Source organism: Somniosus microcephalus, chromosome 15, assembly GCF_052327205.1.
Source record: "Somniosus microcephalus isolate GS21.2 chromosome 15, FLI_Smic_1.0, whole genome shotgun sequence".
Classification (NCBI taxonomy): domain Eukaryota; kingdom Metazoa; phylum Chordata; class Chondrichthyes; order Squaliformes; family Somniosidae; genus Somniosus; species Somniosus microcephalus.
In genome coordinates, this window is record NC_141001.1 from 71,182,764 (window position 1) to 71,204,038 (window position 21,275).

The window sequence follows — 21,275 nt, forward strand, 5'->3', positions numbered from 1 at the left end:
TGGACAGGCATCTTTGCCAAAGCCTAATATATGAGGAACTGGCTTAAACAGTTGGCGATGAATAAACTAGGCATGCAACATTGCACTTGGATATCTAGGAATTCAAGAAGGCTGAAACAGTACAAGCTGCCCAGTGTAGATCCTTCCACCATTCTGAAGATAGATGATTGTAAGAATAAACTTACATTTAAAATGCACCCCATCACGTCCTCAGAACATCCTATAGCACATTACAGCCAATGAAGTACAGTCAGTGTTGTTATATAGGCAAATACAGCAACTAATTTGTGCACAGCAAGGTCTCAAAAATAGCAAATGAGATAAATGGCCAGTTAAATTATTTTTGATGCCATTGATTGATGAACATTGGTCAGGACACCAGAAGAACTCTCTGCTCTTTGAATACTAGCATAGATTCTTACACATCAACCTGAACAGATAGACGGCTTTGGATTAACACCTTATCCTTCAGCACTGTAAGAACATAAGAACATAAGATAAGAACATAAGAAGTAGGAGCAGGAGTAGGCCATACGGCCCCTCGGGCCTGCTCCGCCATTCAATAGGATTATGGCTGATCCGAATCTAGACTCACGTCCACTTCCCTGCCCTCTCCCCGTAACCCCTAATTCCCTTGTCTGCTAGGAAACTGTCTGTGATAATAATAATAACTTCCGGGAAGTTATGTGCACATCACTTCCTGTGAACTGTGAACTCTGTGCATACGTCACTTCCTGTGCATACGTCACTTCCTGTGTTTGGACTAGTATAAATACTGAACTGCTCAGTATGGTAAAAGGGCTTCACCTCGAGGCATGGTGAAGACCGCTCTTGTATATAGTTTAATTATAAGTTGCTTAAAGCTTACTTTAAAGTTCCTTGATGTGTGAGACTCTTTTGTTACATCAATTTAAGCAACTTAGTATTTACACTCACAAATACTAGACCTTCGGGCAAACTCGGAGTTAAGGATCCAGGGAACCACCCATCATGGAAAACATCCTTAAACCTACTCGTCTGGACTTGGACCCAAATGCACCAGCAGCTGGCAGGGTATGGAAGCATTGGTACCGTACTTTTGAGAATTTTCTTGATGAATGTAAAGCGAATGCTTCTACTAAACTGAGGATACTTATCAACTATGTGACCCCAACAGTGTTTGAATATGTTGATGAATGGGATAATTACGATGAGGTGATCCGGGCACTTAAAAAACTATATGCCAAGACCGCAAATGAGGTCTATGCTAGACATCTACTGGCCACAGCCTGACAAGGGCCAGGGGAATCGATTAACGAATTCCTTCAAGAACTTCGCAGGCTCAGCATAGATTGTAACCTTCAGGCAGCCTCGGCTGAGCTGTACCGCGAAGAAATGATTCGTGATGCTTTCATCTGCGGGATTGCCTCTCCATTTATACGCCAGCATCTACTAGAAAGTAAAACACTTGAGCTACAAAAGGCTTTTGACCTGGCTTGTTCTCTGGATTTGGCAAAGAAAAATGCAGACCTCTATCAGCTGCCCAGATCTCGATCTGCTGCTGTAACTGCAACCAGACGATTCAAGTGGCCTCAGGTGAACCCTATCATGGAGGAATCTAATCCTGATGATACTTCTGATGAAGAAGAGGAGTATGACCCCACTTTAGCAGCCTCTTGGCAATCTAGGAAGGAATGCTTCTTTTGTGGAGATTCTTTTCACCCTAGGAAATTCTGCCCTGCTCGCAATGCGATCTGCAGTCATTGCGATAAAAAGGGACACTTTGCAAAAGTTTGCCAATCAAGAGCCTCTACGAGGGCCTATCCAGCTAAGGCCTACCGAACTGCCCCAATTAGGGCCTATCAAGATGCTCCGGCTAGGACCTATCAAGCTTTCTCTCGAGCTCTCTCCCGAAGAAGCACACCTAGAGTTTCAGCCACTCTCTGTGCAACCACACCAATTACAGCTGCTTGCCCACAGAACCTGTTTCATGCAGCTACAAAAGTTTCAATTAATGGGCATACCTTAGATGCCTTAATTGACTCAGGAAGTACTGATAGTTTCATTAGAGAACAGATTGTTGCGAAATTGAAACTACATATCTTCCCATCGGACCAGGCAATTGCGATGGCTCAGTCATCACTTAATACCAGAATCTCCGGCTTTTGTATTATTGATATGACACTTAATGGTCGCATGTATCCCTCCACCCGACTTTCGGTGCTCAAGGACTTATGTAGTGATCTCATCTTAGGGCTGGATTTTCAAAAACAGCATAAGAAACTCACCATTGAGTTTGGCGGATCCAAACCTGGACTTACTATTTCTAATATACTGTCTAAATTACCGTTTTGTGCATTATCAGCAGCTTCACTTGATGAACCCTCATTATTTGCCAGTATTCCTCCTCGATGCAAACCAATAATAACGAAATCGCGGCGCTTTAGTCAGGAAGACCAATCTTTTATTGAGGCTGAAATCTCTCGACTTTTAGCAGAGGATATCATCGAACCATGTTCGTAGCCCTGGCGGGCTCAAATCGTCATCGTCAAGAACCCTCTAAAACCTCACAAACAACGACTATGCATTGATTATTCGCAAACCATCAATCAATATACTGATTTGGATGCCTACCCATTGCCATGCATTGATGATATGGTTAATAAACTGGCCGAATACAAAGTGTTCTCAACTTACGATTTAAAAAGTGCCTATCATCAGGTACCCTTGAAGGTCTCAGATAAGCAGTACACGGCCTTTGAGGCTAATGGACGGCTGTACCAATTTCGTCACCTCCCATTCGGGGTTACTAATGGAGTGGCTGTCTTCCAACGGGCAATGGATGGCCTGGTTAAACAGGAAAACTTAAGGGACACTTTTCCCTATCTTGATAACATTACTATTGCAGGTCACGATCAACAGGAACACGACGCCAACCTCCAAAAATTTAGGGAAGCCCTCCATCACTGTAACTTAACTTTGAATGAATCTAAATCTGTTGAGTCGCAACCGACCATCAACATCCTTGGCTACTGCGTAGGCAATGGTATCATTAAGCCAGACCCAGAAAGACTTCACCCGCTCCAAGAGCTCCCGTCACCTAAGAATCCGGCTTCTTTACGTCGGGCTCTTGGTCTGTTTGCATACTACGCTAAATGGATTCCTCATTTTTCAGACAAAATCCAACCCTTGCTGCATGCTCGATCATTTCCATTGGAAACAGCGGCTGTTGCAGCCTTTAACCTTCTCAAAAAACAGTTGGAGAAAGCGGCTCTTCACTCCATTGATGAGAATCTCCCTTTCGTGGTTGAATGTGATGCCTCGGAGGTGGCGATCTCGGCTACTCTGAATCAGGAAGGTCGTCCTGTAGCATTTATGTCCAGGACCTTGCAAGGTGCCGAGCTACATTATCCTCCGGTTGAGAAGGAAGCCACAACCATCATAGAGGCGGTACGGAAGTGGAACCATTTCCTAGCTCGCCAGCACTTTACATTAATCACGGACCAGCGATCAGTCGCCTTCATGCTCGATAATCGAAAACGAACCAAAATTAAGAATAATAAAATACAGCTTTGGAGGATGGAACTGGCCTCTTTTGGTTACACCATTCACTATCGACCTGGCAAGGAGAATGTGGCCCCGGATACCCTCACACGAGCATTCTGCTCCACTATGTCGTCCTCTACTCTCATAGATGTCCATAATGGATTGTGTCATCCTGGCGTTACGCGCATGCTACATTTCGTACGATCACGGAATCTCCTTTTTTCTACTGGAGATGTAAAGAAAATGTGCTCAGAATGCCGGCTTTGTGCAGAATTAAAACCTCAGTTCTTCCGCCCCTCAGATGGTATGCTCATACACGCAACCCAACCGATGCAACGACTTAGCATCGATTTTAAGGGCCCAGTACCCTCTTCAACTCAGAACACATATTTGCTCACCATGATTGATGAATATTCACGTTTTCCGTTTGCCTTCCCCTGCTCCAATATGCTGGCGTCCACAGTAATCTGCTGCCTTGAGCAGGTATTTTCTCTCTGTGGCATGGCGGCCTACATTCACTCGGATCGGGGTCCATCCTTTGTGTCAAGGGAACTCAAGGACTACCTCTCAGAACGGGGAATTGCTACAAGCAAAACGACGCCATATCATCCCATCGGAAATGGGCAGGTAGAGAGGTATAACGGTATCATCTGGAATTCCGTACATCTTGCTTTAAGATCTCGGGGCCTACCAAACCAGCAATGGGAAACAGTGCTTCCGGATGCATTGCACTCTATACGGTCCCTTCTTTCTACAGCCACAAATACTACACCTCATGAGCGGTTCTTTGGATTCCAGCGTCGCTCATCTTATGGGACATCCCTCCCGTCATGGCTAACTACTCCTGGACCTGTACTACTCTGAAGATACGTTCGGACGTCTAAAAATGACCCTCTCGTAGACGAGGTCGAACTAACCGATGCCAACCCCACCTATGCATACATACGATATCCCGACGGCCGAGAATCTACCGTATCATTACGGGATCTGGCTCCCTGCCCACCAGGACCTAGTGGGACATCGAGTGATGGTATTTTACCAGGAGCCTCTTGGAACCTACCGGGTACCCCTCTCCAGGATCCTGATCTGACACCAACTAGCTTGGTGCCGGTAGAACCCCGTACTCAAAGTTGCGACCCTCCCAGTACCGCGCACCAAAGTACTGATCCGCCACAGACCAGCTCTGCACCTCCCTCTGAACAGAGACAGACCGACTCTGCACCTATTGGGACTCGTACACGAAGCCATGATCTCCCCGACCCTTCACAGGGTAATCCAGGCCACACAGACTCTGACCAATGGCCAACAGCATGTAAGCGGACCAGCGACCATCTACGACGGGAACCCAAACGGGTGCGACTCTTCCTCGTTCGGCGGCTGCGGAATAAAAGGAAGACCACAGCCTTCTAATCTCGCAGGAGGGAAGAATGTGATAATAATAATAACTTCCGGGAAGTTATGTGCACATCACTTCCTGTGAACTGTGAACTGTGAACTCTGTGCACACATCACTTCCTGTGCATACGTCACTTCCTGTGTTTGGACTAGTATAAATACTGAACTGCTCAGTATGGTAAAAGGGCTTCACCTAGAGGCATGGTGAAGACCGCTCTTGTATATAGTTTAATTATAAGTTGCTTAAAGCTTACTTTAAAGTTCCTTGATGTGTGAGACTCTTTTGTTACATCACTGTCTATCTCCATTTTAAATTTATTTAATGTGGCAGCTTGCACAGCTCTCTGGGGTAGCAAATTCCATAGATTTACTACCCTCTGAGTGAAGAAGTTTTCCCTCATCTCAGTTTTGAAAGGGCAGCCCCTTATTCTCAGATTATGCCCCCAGTTCTAGTCTCACCCATCAGTGGAAACATCCTCACCGCATCCACCCGATCAAGCCCCCTCACAATCTTATATGTTTCGATAAGATCGCCTCTCATTCTTCTGAACTCCAATAAGTAGAGGCCCAACCTACTCAACCTTTCCTCATACGTCAACCCCCTCATCTCCGGAATCAACCGAGTGAACCTTCTCTGAACCGCCTCGAGAGCAAGTATATCTTTTCTTAAATATGGAAACCAAAACTGCACGCAGTATTCCAGGTGTGGCCTCACCAGTACCCTGTATAACTGCAGCAAGACTTCCCTGTTTTTATACTCCATCCCCCTTGCAATAAAAGCCAAGATTCCATTGGCCTTCCTGATCACCTGCTGCACCTGCATACTAACTTTTTGTGTTTCATGCACCAGGACCCCCAGATCCCTTTGTACTGTAGCACTTTGCAGTTTCTCTCCATTTAGATAATAACTTGCTCTTTGATTTTTTCTGCCAAAGTGCATAACCTCACACTTTCCAATATTATATTCCATCTGCCAAATCTCTGCCACTCACTTAGCCTGTCTATGTCCTTTTGCAGGTTTTTTATGTCCTCCTCACTCACTGCTTTCCCTCCCATCTTTGCATCGTCGGCAAACTTGGATATGTTGCACTCGGTCCCTTCCTCCAAATCGTTAATATAGATTGTAAAGAGTTGGGGTCCCAGCACTGACCCCTGCGGAACACCACTAGTTACTGATTGCCAGCCCGAGAACGAACCATTTATCCCAACTCTTTGTTTTCTGTTAGATAGCCAATCTTCCACCCGTGCCAGTATATTACCCCCAATCCCGTGATTTTTTATCTTGATCAGTAATCTTTTGTGTGGAACCTTGTCAAATGCCTTTTGGAAGTCCAAATACACTACATCCACTGGTTCCCCTTTATCCACCCTGTATGTTACGTCCTCAAAGAATTCGAGCAAATTTGTCAAACATGACTTCCCCTTCATAAAACCATGCTGACTCTGTCCTATTAAATTATGTTTATCCAAATGCTATGTTACTGTTTCCTTAATAATGGACTCCAACATTTTGCCAACCACAGATGTTAGGCTAACTGGTCTATAGTTTCCAGCTTTTTGTCTACTTCCCTTCTTAAATAAGGGTGTTACATTAGCAGTTTTCCAATCTGCCGGGACCTTTCCTGAGTCTAGGGAGTTTTGGAAAATAATCACCAATGCATCCACAATCCCTACCGCCACTTCTCTCAAGACCCTAGGATGTAGGCCATCAGGTACGGGGGATTTATCCGCCTTAAGTCCCATTATTTTACCGAGTACCATCTCCTTAGTGATTTTAATCGTGTTTAGCTCCTCCCCCCCATTGCCCCCTGTTTGTCCAGTGTTGGGATATTTTTAGTGTCCTCTACCGTAAAGACTGATACAAAATATTTGTTCAGCGTCTTTGCCATCTCCATGTTCCCCACCATTAGTTTCCCGGTCTCATCCTCTAAGGGACCAATGTTCACTTTAGCCACCCTTTTTCTTTTTATATAGCTGTCGAAATTCTTGCTATCTGTTTTTATATTTTTTGCTAGTTTACTTTCATAATCTATCTTCTCTTTCTTAATTAATCTTTTAGTTATTCTTTGCTGGCTTTTAAATGCTTCCCAATCTTCTATCCTCCCACTAGATTTGGCTACTTTATATGCCCTTGTTTTCAGTCGGATACTATCCTTTATTACTTTACTAAGCCACGGATGGCTGTCTTTTCTTTTACTCCCCTTTTTCCTCAGTGGAATATATTTATCTTGAAAGATGTGAAATATCTCCTTGAATGTAGACCACTGCTCTTGTACCATCTTACACTTTAATCTCTTTTCCCAGTCCACTTTAGTCAATTCTGCTCTCATACCTTCATAGTCTCCTTTATTTAAGCTCAGTACGCTGGTTTGAGATCCAACTCTCTCACCCTCAAACTGAATTTGGAATTCAACCATATTATGGTCACTCATTCCAAGGGGATCCTTTACTAGGACATTTTTTATTAATCCTGTCTCATTACACAGGACCAGATCTAAGATTGCCTGCCCCACTGGTTGGTTCAGTTACATACTGCTCAAGGAACCCATCCCTAATACACTCTATGAACTGTATGAACTGTATTGACAACCTAGATGATTTGCTCAAGTCCAGAATAAGGGCTTGGGCCCATGACCTTCTAACTTGGAAGCAAGAGTGCTACCAACTGAAACAAATTGATGCTACACTATACAGACCAGAAAACTTGTAGGTTCAATCCCCAATCTATTCCAATATTTTTCACAGCCTGTTTTGGTAAATCAGAAAAATATTGGAGGAAGGGAACTATATCTCAGTCTCATTAGTAGGTAACACCCAAGTGGTTGAACCTATTAGGTTTCCAGTCGAACTGAAATTATTTCACCGTCTTATTGGTGCAGAATCAGATGAGGGACAAAGCTTCTGATGTTACTCAATTCATTTGAGATCTTCATAATTTATTCTAAAGCATGGGGTAACTTTTTGACTTCCTACCCAGGCATAGTACTGGCACCGTGGATCAGCTGCCCATTATAGAAACTACATGATTTTCAATTCCATTGAAGTCAATCAAGATGAAATTGGGCAGTTTCTATAATGGGCAACTGACCCACCATGCCCAGATGGTAAGTTGAAAACCTACTCCATTGTTCCCTGTACAATTTTATTATTTTCTAATAAACTTAGTTCCAAATTCTATGGTGATGAGTCTGACAAAGAGGAGTGGAAATGATATACATCTTGTTGAATCTTCACTGGCTGGAGTCATACCTAGCACAAGGGAAGATGGTTGTGATTGTTGGAGGTCAATCATCTCAGCCCAGGACATCACTGCAGGAGTTCCTCAGGGCAGTGTTCTAGGCCCAACCATCTTCAGTTGCTTCATCAATGACCTTCCCTCCATCATAAGGTCAGAAGTGGGGATGTTTGCTGATGATTGCACAGCGTTCAGTTCCATTCGCAACTCTTCAGATAATGAAGCAGTTCATGCCTACATGCAGCAAGACCTGGACGACCTTCAAGCTTGGGCTGCTAAGTGGCAAGTAACATTTGCACCACACAAGCACCAGGCAAAGACTATCTCCAACAAGCAAGAGTCTAACCCCTGCCCCTTGACATTCAACAGCATTACCATCGCTGAATTCCCCACCATCCACGTCCTGGGGGTTACCATTGACCAAACACTTAACTGGACCAACCAAGTAAATACTGTGGCAACAAGAGTGGGTCAGAGGCGGGGTATTCAGCGGCGAGTGTCTCACCTCCTGACTCCTCAAAGCCTTTCCACCATCTACAAGGCACAAGTCACGAGTGTGATGGAATACTCTCCACCTGCCTGGATGAGTGCAGCTCCAACATCACTCAAGAAGCTTGACACTATCCAGGACAAAGCAGCCCGCTTGATTGGCACCCCATCCACCACCTTAAACATTCACTCCCTCCACCACCAGCGCACCGTGGCTGCAGTGTCTACCATCTACAAGATGCACTGCAGCAACTCGCCAAGGCTTCTTCGGCAGCACCTCCCAAACTCACGACCTCTAGCACCTAGAAGGACAAGGACAGCAGGTGCATGGGAACACCATTACCTGCAAGTTCCCCTCTAAGTTACACACCATCCTGACTTGGAAATATATCGTCATCCCTTCATCGTTTCTGGGTCAAAATCCTGGAACTCCCTCCCTAACAGCACTGTGGGAGTACCATCACCACAAGGACTGCAGCGGTTCAAGAAGACAGCTCACCACCACCTTCTCCAGGGTAATTAGGGATGTGCAATAAATGCTGACTTTGCCAGCGATGCCCACATCCCAGAAACAAAAAAAAAATTGCCTGCATCAGTGAGAATGAATATTACTCCATATATGGCTAAGTATCCAAGAACCCTATTCATATACTCTTCCATACAAAACATTGCTGAAACCCATCTGCTTTAGGACACAGAAGAAATGTGGAAGTTTGCTTTTCATCTGCCTGGGCCAATTCTGCGCTTCCCTCCAAGTATAAACAAGTGGTGAGTGTAATGATCAGTAACCTGTCATTCTGGAATGGTACACTAGGTGGTGCTATATGTATATAAGAGTGGGCTACCCACGATGCACTAGGCTACCCACAAGGCAGCAGTCAAGATGGATGCCTCTACAGATACTGTACCTAGTCCACATGTGCTCAATAAAGTGTCTAGCAAAAGCTAGCTGTTCTTAATAAAAACGACTAGTTATTAATGAACATAACATGGTACCAGGATTGGTAAGATCTGCTGAATATTGTGCAACGCGACATGGAGAATTTGAAGCCACCAGAGCGTTTGAAACTCACAGGAAATGTCGACTACAATTGGCAGACTTTTAAACAATTCCAACTCTACATTGCTGCCATCGGGTACGGTACGAAGCCAGACGCAAGGAAAATAGCGTTGCTGCTCACGGTTGCAGGCCCACAGGCGATAGAGGTATTTAATACATTTGTATTTAATCCAGAGGAGAACAGAGGAAAATTAGACAATGTGCTAAAGAAGTTTGATACACATTGTTCTCCCAAAAAGAATGAAACCTATGACAGGTACATCTTCTGTTCTCGGACACAGCAGCAAAATGAGACTTTTGATAGCTTTATAACTGATCTGAAACTGAAAGCACAGACATGTAATTTCTCTGAGCTGAAAGCATCCATGATTCGTGACCAGATTTTGTTTGGTATTCATGATAAAAAAGTCAGGGAACGTCTGTTGAGAGAAACCGAACTAACATTGGAAATTGCTGTGAAAATATGCCAAGCCAGCGAGCTAGCTCGAAAGCACGCGAAGACTTTCAGTGAAATCAATAATGATGCGATTCTAATGAGTGATAATGCTGCTGTCGGTGCTGTGTCCTACAAGGGGAAAAAACGTGGGCAGAACAGAAATGAAAAGCAATCGGAGGATGAAATTTTTAATTGTAAACACTATGGTTACAAACACCAGTTAAGACAATGCCCAGCGTTTGGAAAAATGTGCACAAAGTGTAATGGAAAGAATCACTTTGCCAAACAATGCTTTTCAAAAGTAAAAACAAAGAAAGGGCAACGAGTTAATGTGATTGAGGACACTGATTGAAGTGAGACATTTTTTGTACGAATGGTGTCATGTGACAATGTCAAAAATGATACAGAAAATGTGCAGCCCTCAGATATGGACAATGCTGAACATAAAATTAATGCAGTAAAAGAGGACAAATGGATGATCCCACTGCAGATAAATGGAGCATTAGTTACATTGAAACTGGACACTGGGGCAAAAGCAAACTTAATCAGTATGAGTGACATTAAAAACATGAAAGAAAAGCCCAAAATACAGAAAAAGTCAGTACTACTGAAGGACTATAATGGACAGAAAATAGATAGCTTAGGTGTATGCAGACTTAAAGTGACAGTCAAAGACAAAGTGCATCATCTCATGTTTTCTGTTGTGGCTGAATGACTTGATTCACTACTGGGTGACAAAGCTTGTGAGGACTTAGAACTGGTCAAGAGAGTATACCGTATAAACTGTGCCATAAGCAGACCAGATGACTCAGTGGATTCTGTAGTAAATAATTTCCAGGATGTGTTCAAAGGATTTGGAGTTCTACCATTCACTTACAAGATCCAGCTAAAGGAGAATGCTCAGCCAGTGGAACATGCTCCACGAAGAGTTCCAGCACCCCTGTGTGACCGGCTCAAGAATGAACTGGACAGAATGACCACACTAGGAGTCATCAGGAAAGTCGAAGAGCCAACAGACTGGGTTAACTCCATGGTATGTGAAAAGAAAAAGAACAATGATCTAAGAATATGCATGGATCCAAAGGACTTAAATGCAAACATAAAACGTGAACACTACCAGATTCCCAAGCGAGAAGAAATCACCAGTGAAATGATAGGTGCCAGATACTTTACAAAGCTCGATGCCTCACAAGGATTTTGGCAACTAAAACTGGATGAAGAGAGCACCAAATACTGTACCTTCAACACACCATTTGGCAGGTATTGTTTCCTCAGAATGCCTTTTGGGATAATATCTGCATCTGAAATCTTTCATAGAGCGATGGAACACATAATTGAAGGTCTGGAAGGAGTTCGGGTCTATGTTGATGACATCATCATCTGGGGCTCCACATTGAAAGAACACAATGAGAGACTGACTAAAGTGCTACAGAGCATACGCCGGAATGGACTGAAGCTCAACAAAGCCAAGTGTCAGTTTGGCGTCCAGGAAGTCACTTTCCTAGGAGATAATCTATCTGGTAAAGGAATAGAGCCAGATATGGAAAAAGTAAACGCCATACTCAAAATGCCCCGACCCACTGACAAAAAAGGAGTGCTACGCATCATGGGGATGATAAACTTCATTGGAAAGTTCATTCCTAACTTGTCAGCCAAGACAGCCTGTCTGCGAGACCTGCTACGTAAAACAAATGAGTTCACATGGACAGAAAGACATGAACAAGAGTGGATAAACCTCAAAACAGTGCTGACAACCACACCTGTACTCACCTTCTTTGACCCAACAAAAAGAATCAAAGTGTCAACGGATGCATCAAAAGATGGCCTAGGTGCGGTCTTGCTACAAGCAGAGGGTGAAGATCGGAAGCCTGTTGCCTATGGCTCCAGGTCTATGACTGATACTGAGTGTCGATATGCCCAGATTGAAAAGGAATGTCTAGGCTTGGTAGTTGGACTAGAAAAGTTTCATGGCTACATATATGGACTTCCCACCTTCACAGTTGAGACAGACCACAGCCCACTGGTTACCATCATAAAAAAGAACCTGAATGAGATGTCTCCAAGGATTCAACGACTCATGATGAAGCTGCAAAGATATGACTTTGAACTGATCTACACACCAGGCAAATACATAGTGTCAGCAGATGCACTATCCCGAGCACCCACAATGAGCCATGTGAGCTCTACTGAAGAAGACGTGGATGTTCATGTGAGTATGGTCACTGCTGCTCTGCCCGTGTCAGACACAAAATCAAAGCAAATAGCAGAAGAAACAGTAAAAGATACAGGCCTAGCAATTCAGTTGGTTGCGCCAGCAGTTAGCGCCTTACGAGAAGTGAATTTCGGGCGCTATGCATGTAGCGCCCGGGCGCAGCGCAGTTTGCGCCTCGCCCCAAATTAAGTTGACCCTTAGCGCCAGCGCAAAGTTTAGCGCCCGCCCGGCTGCGCGCGCAGAAAATGACGTCACATCCTCGTGCAACGCCCTTTGCGCGCCCCGATTCCAAACTTCAGTCGGACCGCCCCATTATGCGGCTGGCGTCCAGAGCGTTTGTAAAATGGAACGCAACACAGCCGACCCGGGCCCCGGGGAGCGCAAATTAAAGGGCACTCCTCCTGCACTATAACAGGCACTCTGCATGTGTTGTGTAGAAGGGTCCAGTGTTGCTCCTCCTCCTCCTCCTCCTCCTCCTCCTCCTCCTCCTCCTCCTCCTCCTCCTCCTCCTCCTCCTCCTCCTCCTCCTCCTCTCCCCCCCAGACTCGGCCTTTGAAAAAAACACATGCACCCTTCCCCTTTAAGAGCTCGCTAGCACCAGAGTGTCTGCCGTCAATCACCAGCTCCCCGCACCTGCGCTGCGCCCGAGCTCGGGTGTTGCGCTCCGGCCTGACGGCTTAGCGCCTGAAGATAGTCGTGCAACGCCTGTTTTAGCGCTCCAGCAACCTCTTAGGGCGAAGCGACTGAATTTCCGCAAAGGGGGCGCAACTTTGGGGCGGGCGCTAACGTTAGCGTCCCAAAACTGGCTATACTGAATTTCTAGGCCACAGTGTTACAAACAGTAATAGAGAACATTCATCATGGTTGGCCAAAAGGTTCCTGTCCAAAATATTTTCACATAAGGTCAGAATTGAGTGTCACAAGTGGACTATTACTAAAACAGAACAGAATAGTCATTCCACAGGCTCTACGTCAAGACATGCTCAAAAGGATTCATGAGGGACACCTCAGAATTGAAAAATGCAAAAGGAGAGCAAGAGACACTGTTTATTGGCCTGGCATAAATAAGGACATTGAGAACATGATAGGCAAATGTGAGACATGTCAGAAACACCAAAACAAACAAGCAAAGGAACCAATGATAGTAGCTGACATACCAACAGCACCATGGCAAAAGGTTGGTATGGACCTTTTTCATTTGAATGGTAAAGACTATCTAATAGTGATTGACTACTATTCTAACTATCCTGAGATGGCGCTGCTCTCAAGCACCACAGCAAGCAGTGTCATAATGCATGTGAAATCCATCTTCGCCAGACATGGAATTCCCAGGACTGCCGTTAGCGACAATGGTCCGTGCTTCAACTGTAAGGAGTGGCAACAGTTTGCAGCACATTATGACTTTCAACACATCACATCCAGTCCTTTGTGTGCTCAGTCGAATGGTAAGGCAGAGAAAGGTGTTCAAGTTCTCAAGCAGCTACTGAAGAAAGCGACAGAAAGTAAGTCTAATCCTTATCTCGCCCTGCTGAGCTACCGAGCCTCACCTTTAGACTCTGGTTCTTCACCTGCTGAACTCCTAATGGGTCGCAAGTTGCGTACCACGCTACCCTGCTGTGCAAAAGAAAAGCAGAGTAAAGAACTGAGACAGAGGCCTAGAAATTCAGCTGTTTGCGCCAGCCGTTAGCGCCAGATTTCCGGCGCTATCCACTTAGCGCCTGGGCACCGCCGGATCTGCGCCTACGCCGAAATTCAGCTGGGCTTTAGCGCCGGCGCAAAGTGTTAGCGCCCGCTCAGCTGCGCGCGCATCTTATGACGTCATTCCGTCGTGCAACGCCGTTTGTGCGCCCCAAACCGGAAATTCAGTGGCGCCCGGCCGATGTGGGCGTGGCGCTGCTAAGAACTGTGAAATGGAACTCAACAGAGGCCCTGTGGGATTCGGGGAGCACTAATTAAAGGGCACATCCACTCACCCATAAAAGCCAGCCATTTCGCTGCAATGACTTGACTGCTTTGGATTTCTGCACAGAGAGCAAGGCACAGAGATTACTGATTTCGGACACCATAGGAGAGGTATTTTTGGCTTCTAGCCAGTGCTTTGACATTTGCATCCTTGTGATTTTGCTGTTTGGAACTTTGTAATGGGGGCTGCATGGGGGGCCAACCCTCAGTTGCTACATTTTGTGCGAAGGGCTCGCAGACGCTTTGAGAGAGGGCCAGGCATGCCTAGACGCAGAGGGGCCATTAGGCGTCGCCAACGTAGGCCTTACCCAGTCAGGCAATACCGGGAGCAGGTCTCATATCTCACCATGACTGCGGCGCATTGTGTTAAGAGGCTGCGCTTCAGAAGGGAGGTGGTTGGAGAGGTCTGCCAGCTGCTTCACGCAGATTTGCAGCCACAGCTCATGTCCAGGGCGTCTCTCTCAGTGGAAGTGAAGGTCACGGTGGCTCTCAGCTTTTATGCAAGCGGCTCCTTCCAAGCCGCTGCTGGGGACATTGCGAACATCTCCCAGTTCGCCGCGCATCGCTGCATCCGACAGGTCACCGAAGCACTTTTCGCGAGGAGGCACCAATTCATCTCCTTCCCCATGACCCAACACAAGCAGGAGCAGCATGCAGTCGGATTTGCCAGGATAGCGGGCTTCCCCATGGTGCAGGGCGCCATTGACTGCACGCATGTGGCTATGCGGGCACCTATCCACAATGCCGAGCAATACCGCAACCGGAAGGGCTACCATTCCCTAAATGTGCAGCTGGTGTGTGACCACAGGCAGCGCATCCTAGCTGTCAATGCCCGCTTCCCAGGAAGCAGCCACGATGCCTTTATCCTGCGCCAGACTACTGTGGCTGACATGTTCCAGGCACAGCCTCCACCAAGGGGATGGCTTATCGGGGACAAGGGCTACCCTTTGTGCACATGGCTCATGACCCCGCTCCGCGCGCCCAGGACCCCAGCGGAGCTGGCATACAACGAAAGCCATCAAACCACAAGGAACCTAATAGAGCAAACGATAGGCGTCCTCAAGCAACGGTTCCGTTGCCTGGATCGTTCGGGCGGGTCTCTTCAGTATTCGCCGGATAGAGTCTCCCAGTTCGTCGTGGTGTGCTGCATGCTCCACAACTTGGCTATCCGCAGGACTCAGGCACTGCCACCTGACATTGCCCCACCACCTCAGGAGGACGAGCAGGAGGACCCTGAGGAGGAGGAGCACCAGGCCAGGAGGGAGCGACAAGGTCCAAGGGCCGTCCGCCGGGGGCTTATTGCTCGACACTTCTAGGCCCCCTGTCAGGGAATGGCCTGGGCCACTGAACGCAGCTGAAGGCAGCCGCTCCGCAGGCCCTCAGCCGGTTAACCCAACAACCACTTGAAACATGACACCTGCACATGGTGAATAAATAAACATCTTTATTTCAAAAACTCAGGGCCCTTCCCACATGGAAGAGCAAAACAGAGAAGACCCCCAAAAAACAGTCACAAACTTCTGTCACTCCCAAAACCTGGGGAGGACTAACAAAACATCACCATCCAAATGGCCTTCCTCACTGGCCTAACAAAAACAAGCCCCCCCACAACACAAACACCCCCATAAAACCAAACAACATAATGCCCCCCAGAACAGAAGCCCCCGCATCACCCAAACCCTCGCTCAACACACTCTATTCGGTGTGGCGAGAGGGCGAGTCCGTCGACAGCCGTCTTTTGCCCCGGCCCGTCCTGCTGCTGCGCCTCAAGCTGGGCCGTGAGGCTGTGGCGAGGCTGGGGGAAGGATCTTCAGGGCGACAAGGCGTCTCGCCAGATGCCCTTGGGGGTCGGCCTACACGAGGGCGGGCCCGGGAGGGGCCGGCTGGTGGCTGCTGCAGCTGTGGGTGGCCCTCTTCACTGCCTGCAGCAGCTCCTTGCACCCTGGCTGGGGGAGTGGCAGGCTCGCCTGCACCAATGGGGACAAGGTGGGTGATGCCAGGCGCGCGCTGCTCGCCAGACACACGTGCACTCGGGCGGCCTGGCCGGGGAGCAAGCGCGCCAAACTGTTGGTCGCCAGACCGGTGTGCGGCAGCAGGGCGGCGGCTGGCCTGGCGACGCCTCCGCGCCAGTGCGAGGGTGGCAGAAGTCAGTGCCCCAACTGCGCCGGCATGTGCCCGCATCTGCAGTGCCATTGTCTGCCCAGCAGCTCTCAGCTGGCGACTGGCGTGCTGCGCTGCCTCGAGTTGTTGCACCCCCCTCTCATGCGCTGCCACAAGGAGCTCCACCCCCCTGGCGTGCGCTGCTGCGATTTGCTCCAGGCCCCTGGCCTGGGATTGGCCGAAAGCCACCACACTTTGTGCGAGGCTTTCGATGGCGTGAGGCATCTGTGCCACCACCTCCATGAATTCGACGTGCCGCCGCTCCGACGCCGCCGACATCTCGTCCAGGAGGCGCACCTCCTGGGCGACGTCCGAGTCCGGACTGGAGGGCGCCTCCACCCTCTGGCCAGAAGGCTGGCGTGCCGCCGGAGCCTTGCCGCGTGCGGCCACGCCACTGGGACCAGGTTCTGCCCTCCCCTCCACCGCCTCCCCCCTCTGGGCAGAAGGCTGGCGTGCCGCCGGAGCCTTGCCGCGTGCGTCCATGCCACTGGGACCAGGTTCGGGGCTCCCCTCCCCCGCCTCCCCCTGGCTCTCCGGCACGCCTGACGTCTCCCCTTCATTGCCATCTCCTGGAGCGGAGGAGGGTTCCCCCGAGGTGGCGCCTTCCTGCTGCTCCTCGACGTCCTCCTCCTCCGAGGGCCTGGCTGTCTGGGCTTCAGGGAGCACCTCCTCCTCACCAGCTGAAAGCAGGAAGGCACAAGTGTAGCCTTAGAGTGAGGACAGGCCGACAGCGAGGGAGGCCGCACTGGTGCATTATGCGCATTTTTCGGCCACTGGGGAAGGATGTAGATCTGATGCGCGAGGGCAAGGAGAGAGGTGCACCCGGTCCTGTCCTTACCAGTGGGTTCCAGTATAGGGTCGGCGTCGCCGAGCGCCACAGGCCCAATCACCGGGTGACGCAGGAGTCGGGCCACCCTCTCTTCCAGAACCGTTAGCTCCTGGTAATCGCGAGGGCCTCCACCAGTGACACGCAGGCTCCTGGCGTTCCTCGCCAGCTTGCCCTGCAAGAGAAAGGAGGGCGTCTAAGTACAGTGTGGTGCCCCGTTGTTGTGTGTGAGTCCTCCCATGGTGGAATAGCTTGGACAGTGTGGTGCCCTGTTGCTGTGTGTGAGGCCTCCCATGGTGGAATAGCTTGGACAGTGTGGTGCCCTGTAGCTGTGTGTGAGGCCTCCCATGGTGGAATAGCTTGGACAGTGTGGTGCCCTGTTGCTGTGTGTGAGGCCTCCCATGGTGGAATAGCTTGGGCAGTGTGATAAGTGCAGAAAGAGCTATTGATTAACATGCAAGTGCCATTGCAGCGGCAGGAGGGCTGGGCATTAGACCTTTGATGTCCCTTTGGCCCTAATGGGAGGTGCACATGCAAGGATGAGGGGGACACTGGAAAGGGTACTCACCTTGACCAGCCGACATAGGTCATTGTATTTCTTGCGGCACTGGTCCGCACTCCTGGGAACATCGGAGTTGGAGGAGACCCTCTGGGCAATTTTGGTCCACGCCTCCCTGAACTGGCTCCTGGGAGCCTTCCTGCCACTAGCCGGGCACACGACCCATCTTCTCTTGCGTACCCCATGAAGGAGCACACCCAGCGCATGCTCAGAGAACCGCTGGGCTCTTTCACGGGCCCTCTCCATTACCTCCAGGCGTTGATTTGGTACACAACCAGTCCTGAGGCCTAGTTGCAGGGCTACAGCATGCAGGGCGTGGCTGCAGTCAAAGTTGACCCTTCCCCCTTTAAGAGCTGGCCGGCGTCAGGGTGTCTGCTGACACTCACCACATGATCGCACCTGCGCTGCGCCCGGAATCAGCGTTATCAGGCCGCATCGCCGGATTAGCGCCTGAACACAGGGTTCCAACGCCTTTTGCAGCGCTCGGCCAAAAAGTTGGCCAAATCTACTGAATTTCGGTGAGCTCGCCTGCACTTTCCGGCGGCCGCTAAATTTGCCGAGCGCCCGACTTTAGCGCCGCAATAGCGTCCGAACTGAATTTCTCAGCCAGAGACTTCAACTGTTAAAGCTGAAACAGAAATCATACTATGACAAGTCATCCAAAACTCTGAAACCATTGACAAGGGATGATGTTGTCAGGATTGAGGATCCAGATGCATGGAACAGGAAAGCTACAGTTCTTGAGGAAGTAGGACCAAGGTCATACACTGTTAGAACTGAGGAAGGACAGATTCTCAGGAGGAACCACCGTTCCCTCCTAAAAACACAAGAGACTATCGAAGAGCAAATCGATGACAATGCCGCAACTGAATCTTGTCACTCACCACCAGAACAATCTAACACAAATACACATACAGGCTCTCATGAAAACACATCAGACTTACCTGTGCTGAGAAGATCCACACGTGAAGTAAAAAAGCCTGATAGACTTAATCTTTGAGTACAAAGAAAACTACATTGAAAATGTATTGACTGTTGAAGATGTTTATGTTGTTATTGATTGATATTGATTGATACTGATTTCGTTTAACCTCAAAGAAAAGGGGATGTAATGATCAGTAACCTGTCATTCTGGAATGGTACACTAGGTGGTGCTGTATGTATATAAGAGTGGGCTACCCACAATGCACTAGGCTACCCACAAGGCAGCAGTCAAGATGGATGCCTCTACAGATACTGTACCTAGTCCACATGTGCTCAATAAAGTGTCTAGCAAAAGCTAGCTGTTCTTAATAAAAACGACTAGTTATTAATGAACATAACAGTGAGGTCCCATCCCGATCACCCTCTCTATAATCTTTGACCTGACTCATACCTCCTTTTCCCATCAACCATGTCCGGTAAATTAGCCATAATGTTTTCTTTTGTTTCTACAATCGCACAAATCATTCAAATGCTCTTACAATGTGCCAGGATGAGAAAGTTTACTTTAGTAATCTGCAGTCTGATTATTTCTGAATGAATCAATAAATTAAATAATAACTCCTCTATGACAACTTCTACAGACAATTGCTATTGCAATCATCTGGGTAGTTGAGGGAACATATGTCAATGCAGGCCGCCAGGGCTGAATTAGCAGCAGTTCCACAGGCATGTTAATGGCTAGTTATTTTAAGTGTAAAAGTTAACTATGACTGAGTGGGTGTTTATTTAAAATAAATCCCACACTATTTAAAACACTTCACATTTATTTCTGTACTATCACTATAGTCAATTAGGCTACAGTAACTGCAGCCATTTCAAACATTAGTATGTCTCATCAGGTTAATTGATGATATAATAAAATGTAATGGATATGGATTCCTTGGCTTAAAAAGTTCAGCTATCTATATAATTATATTAAAATCCTTGAGCAGGTAATGCTGTCACACACCAGTCCATTGAAATTAATGGGTAATGCTGTGACATGAATGGTAACACTTGTAGTTCTTACTTGTTCCAGATATAGCACTGCAATCTCTCACAGCTGGTAACAACAAACAAAGTGAAAATACCTGTCACGGCAGATTTTCCTGTTTTGCACTTGGGAGTTAAATAATTACCTTTGTGGAGCGCAGAGGATTAAATCAGATGGGGATAATTGGATGCTGTAATGGAACTTTCCCAATTTTCTATTCGCTTAAACTAAATGAATAGACAGAAAATTACCATCACCGAATCCCCCACCATCAACATCCTGGGGGGTCACCATTGACCAGAAACTTAACTGGACCAGCCACATAAATACTGTGGCTACAAGAGCAGGTCAGAGGCTGGGTATTCTGTGGCGAGTGACTCATCTCCTGACTCCCCAAAGCCTTTCCACCATCTACAAGGCACAAATCAGGAGTGTGATGGAATACTCTCCACTTGCCTGGATGAGTGCAGCTCCAACAACATTCAAGAAGCTCGACACCATCCAGGACAAAGCAACCCACTTGATCGGTACCCCATTCACCACCTTAAATGTTCACTCCCTCCACCACCGGCGCACCGTGGCTGCAGTGTGTACCAACTACAAGATGCGCTGCAGCAACTCACCAAGGTTCTTCTGCAGCAGCTTCCAAACCTGCGGTCTCTACCACCTACAAGGACAAAGGCAATAGGCACATGGGAACACCACCACCTGCAAGTTCCCCTCCAAGTCACACACCATCCTGACTTGGAAATATATCACCGCTCCTTCATCATCGCTGGGTCAAAATCCTGGAACTCCCTCCCTAACAGTACTGTGGGAGTACTTTCCCCTCACGGACTGCAGCGATTCATGAAAGTGACTCACCACCACCTTCTGAAGGGCAATTAGGGATGGGCAATAAATGCTAGCTTTGCCAGCGATGCCACACATCCCAGGAATGAATAATAATCCCATGAAAAACAATAATAATTAGACGCGCTCTGATTTTAGCTGTGTTATCCACCCTGCCTTAATTTTCTCTATGAACTGTGAATCAATATCAAATGTAGTTTATGCATCTTGTAGCAGCACTTCAGATGAATGAGAAGATCAAGGGGTGTCTTACAATACAGCCCATGGTCTCCAAGATTATTGTCGTCTGCTGTATGCTCCACAGCTTTGCCATCCTTACGGGGCTAACAATGGAGCAGCTGGAGGAGGTGGAGACCCACCCGCAGCCAAGGACAAAGCAAGACACTGACAATTAGCCAAACGATATCACTGCCAAAATACCATTACTAGCAGACAGTGTTACACAACAGGCCCATAGAGAAAATGTTTGACTGAGTGCCACATCCACCCAATGCACTAACAGTCCTCCTGACACATGTGCACAATGCACTAGGCCAAACCATCTTCAGCAATATTGACCTCTACACTAACTCAACTATGTTATTCTATGCCTTTAGATTAAAACTCT

General features: G+C 47.7%; 1 protein-coding gene across 1 annotated transcript; it reads right to left on the bottom strand.

The window, feature by feature from the left end:
* Window positions 1-468: 468 nt before the first annotated feature.
* LOC147107025 (uncharacterized) lies at window positions 469-20,981 on the bottom strand. The gene is made up of 4 exons (XM_086008516.1): window positions 20,922-20,981; window positions 17,313-17,496; window positions 16,475-17,154; window positions 469-474 (listed from the first exon to the last, which is right to left on the bottom strand). Exons 1-4 carry the CDS (start codon window positions 20,979-20,981, stop codon window positions 469-471), a joined length of 930 nt encoding a protein of 309 aa, XP_085864642.1.
* Window positions 20,982-21,275: the final 294 nt, after the last annotated feature.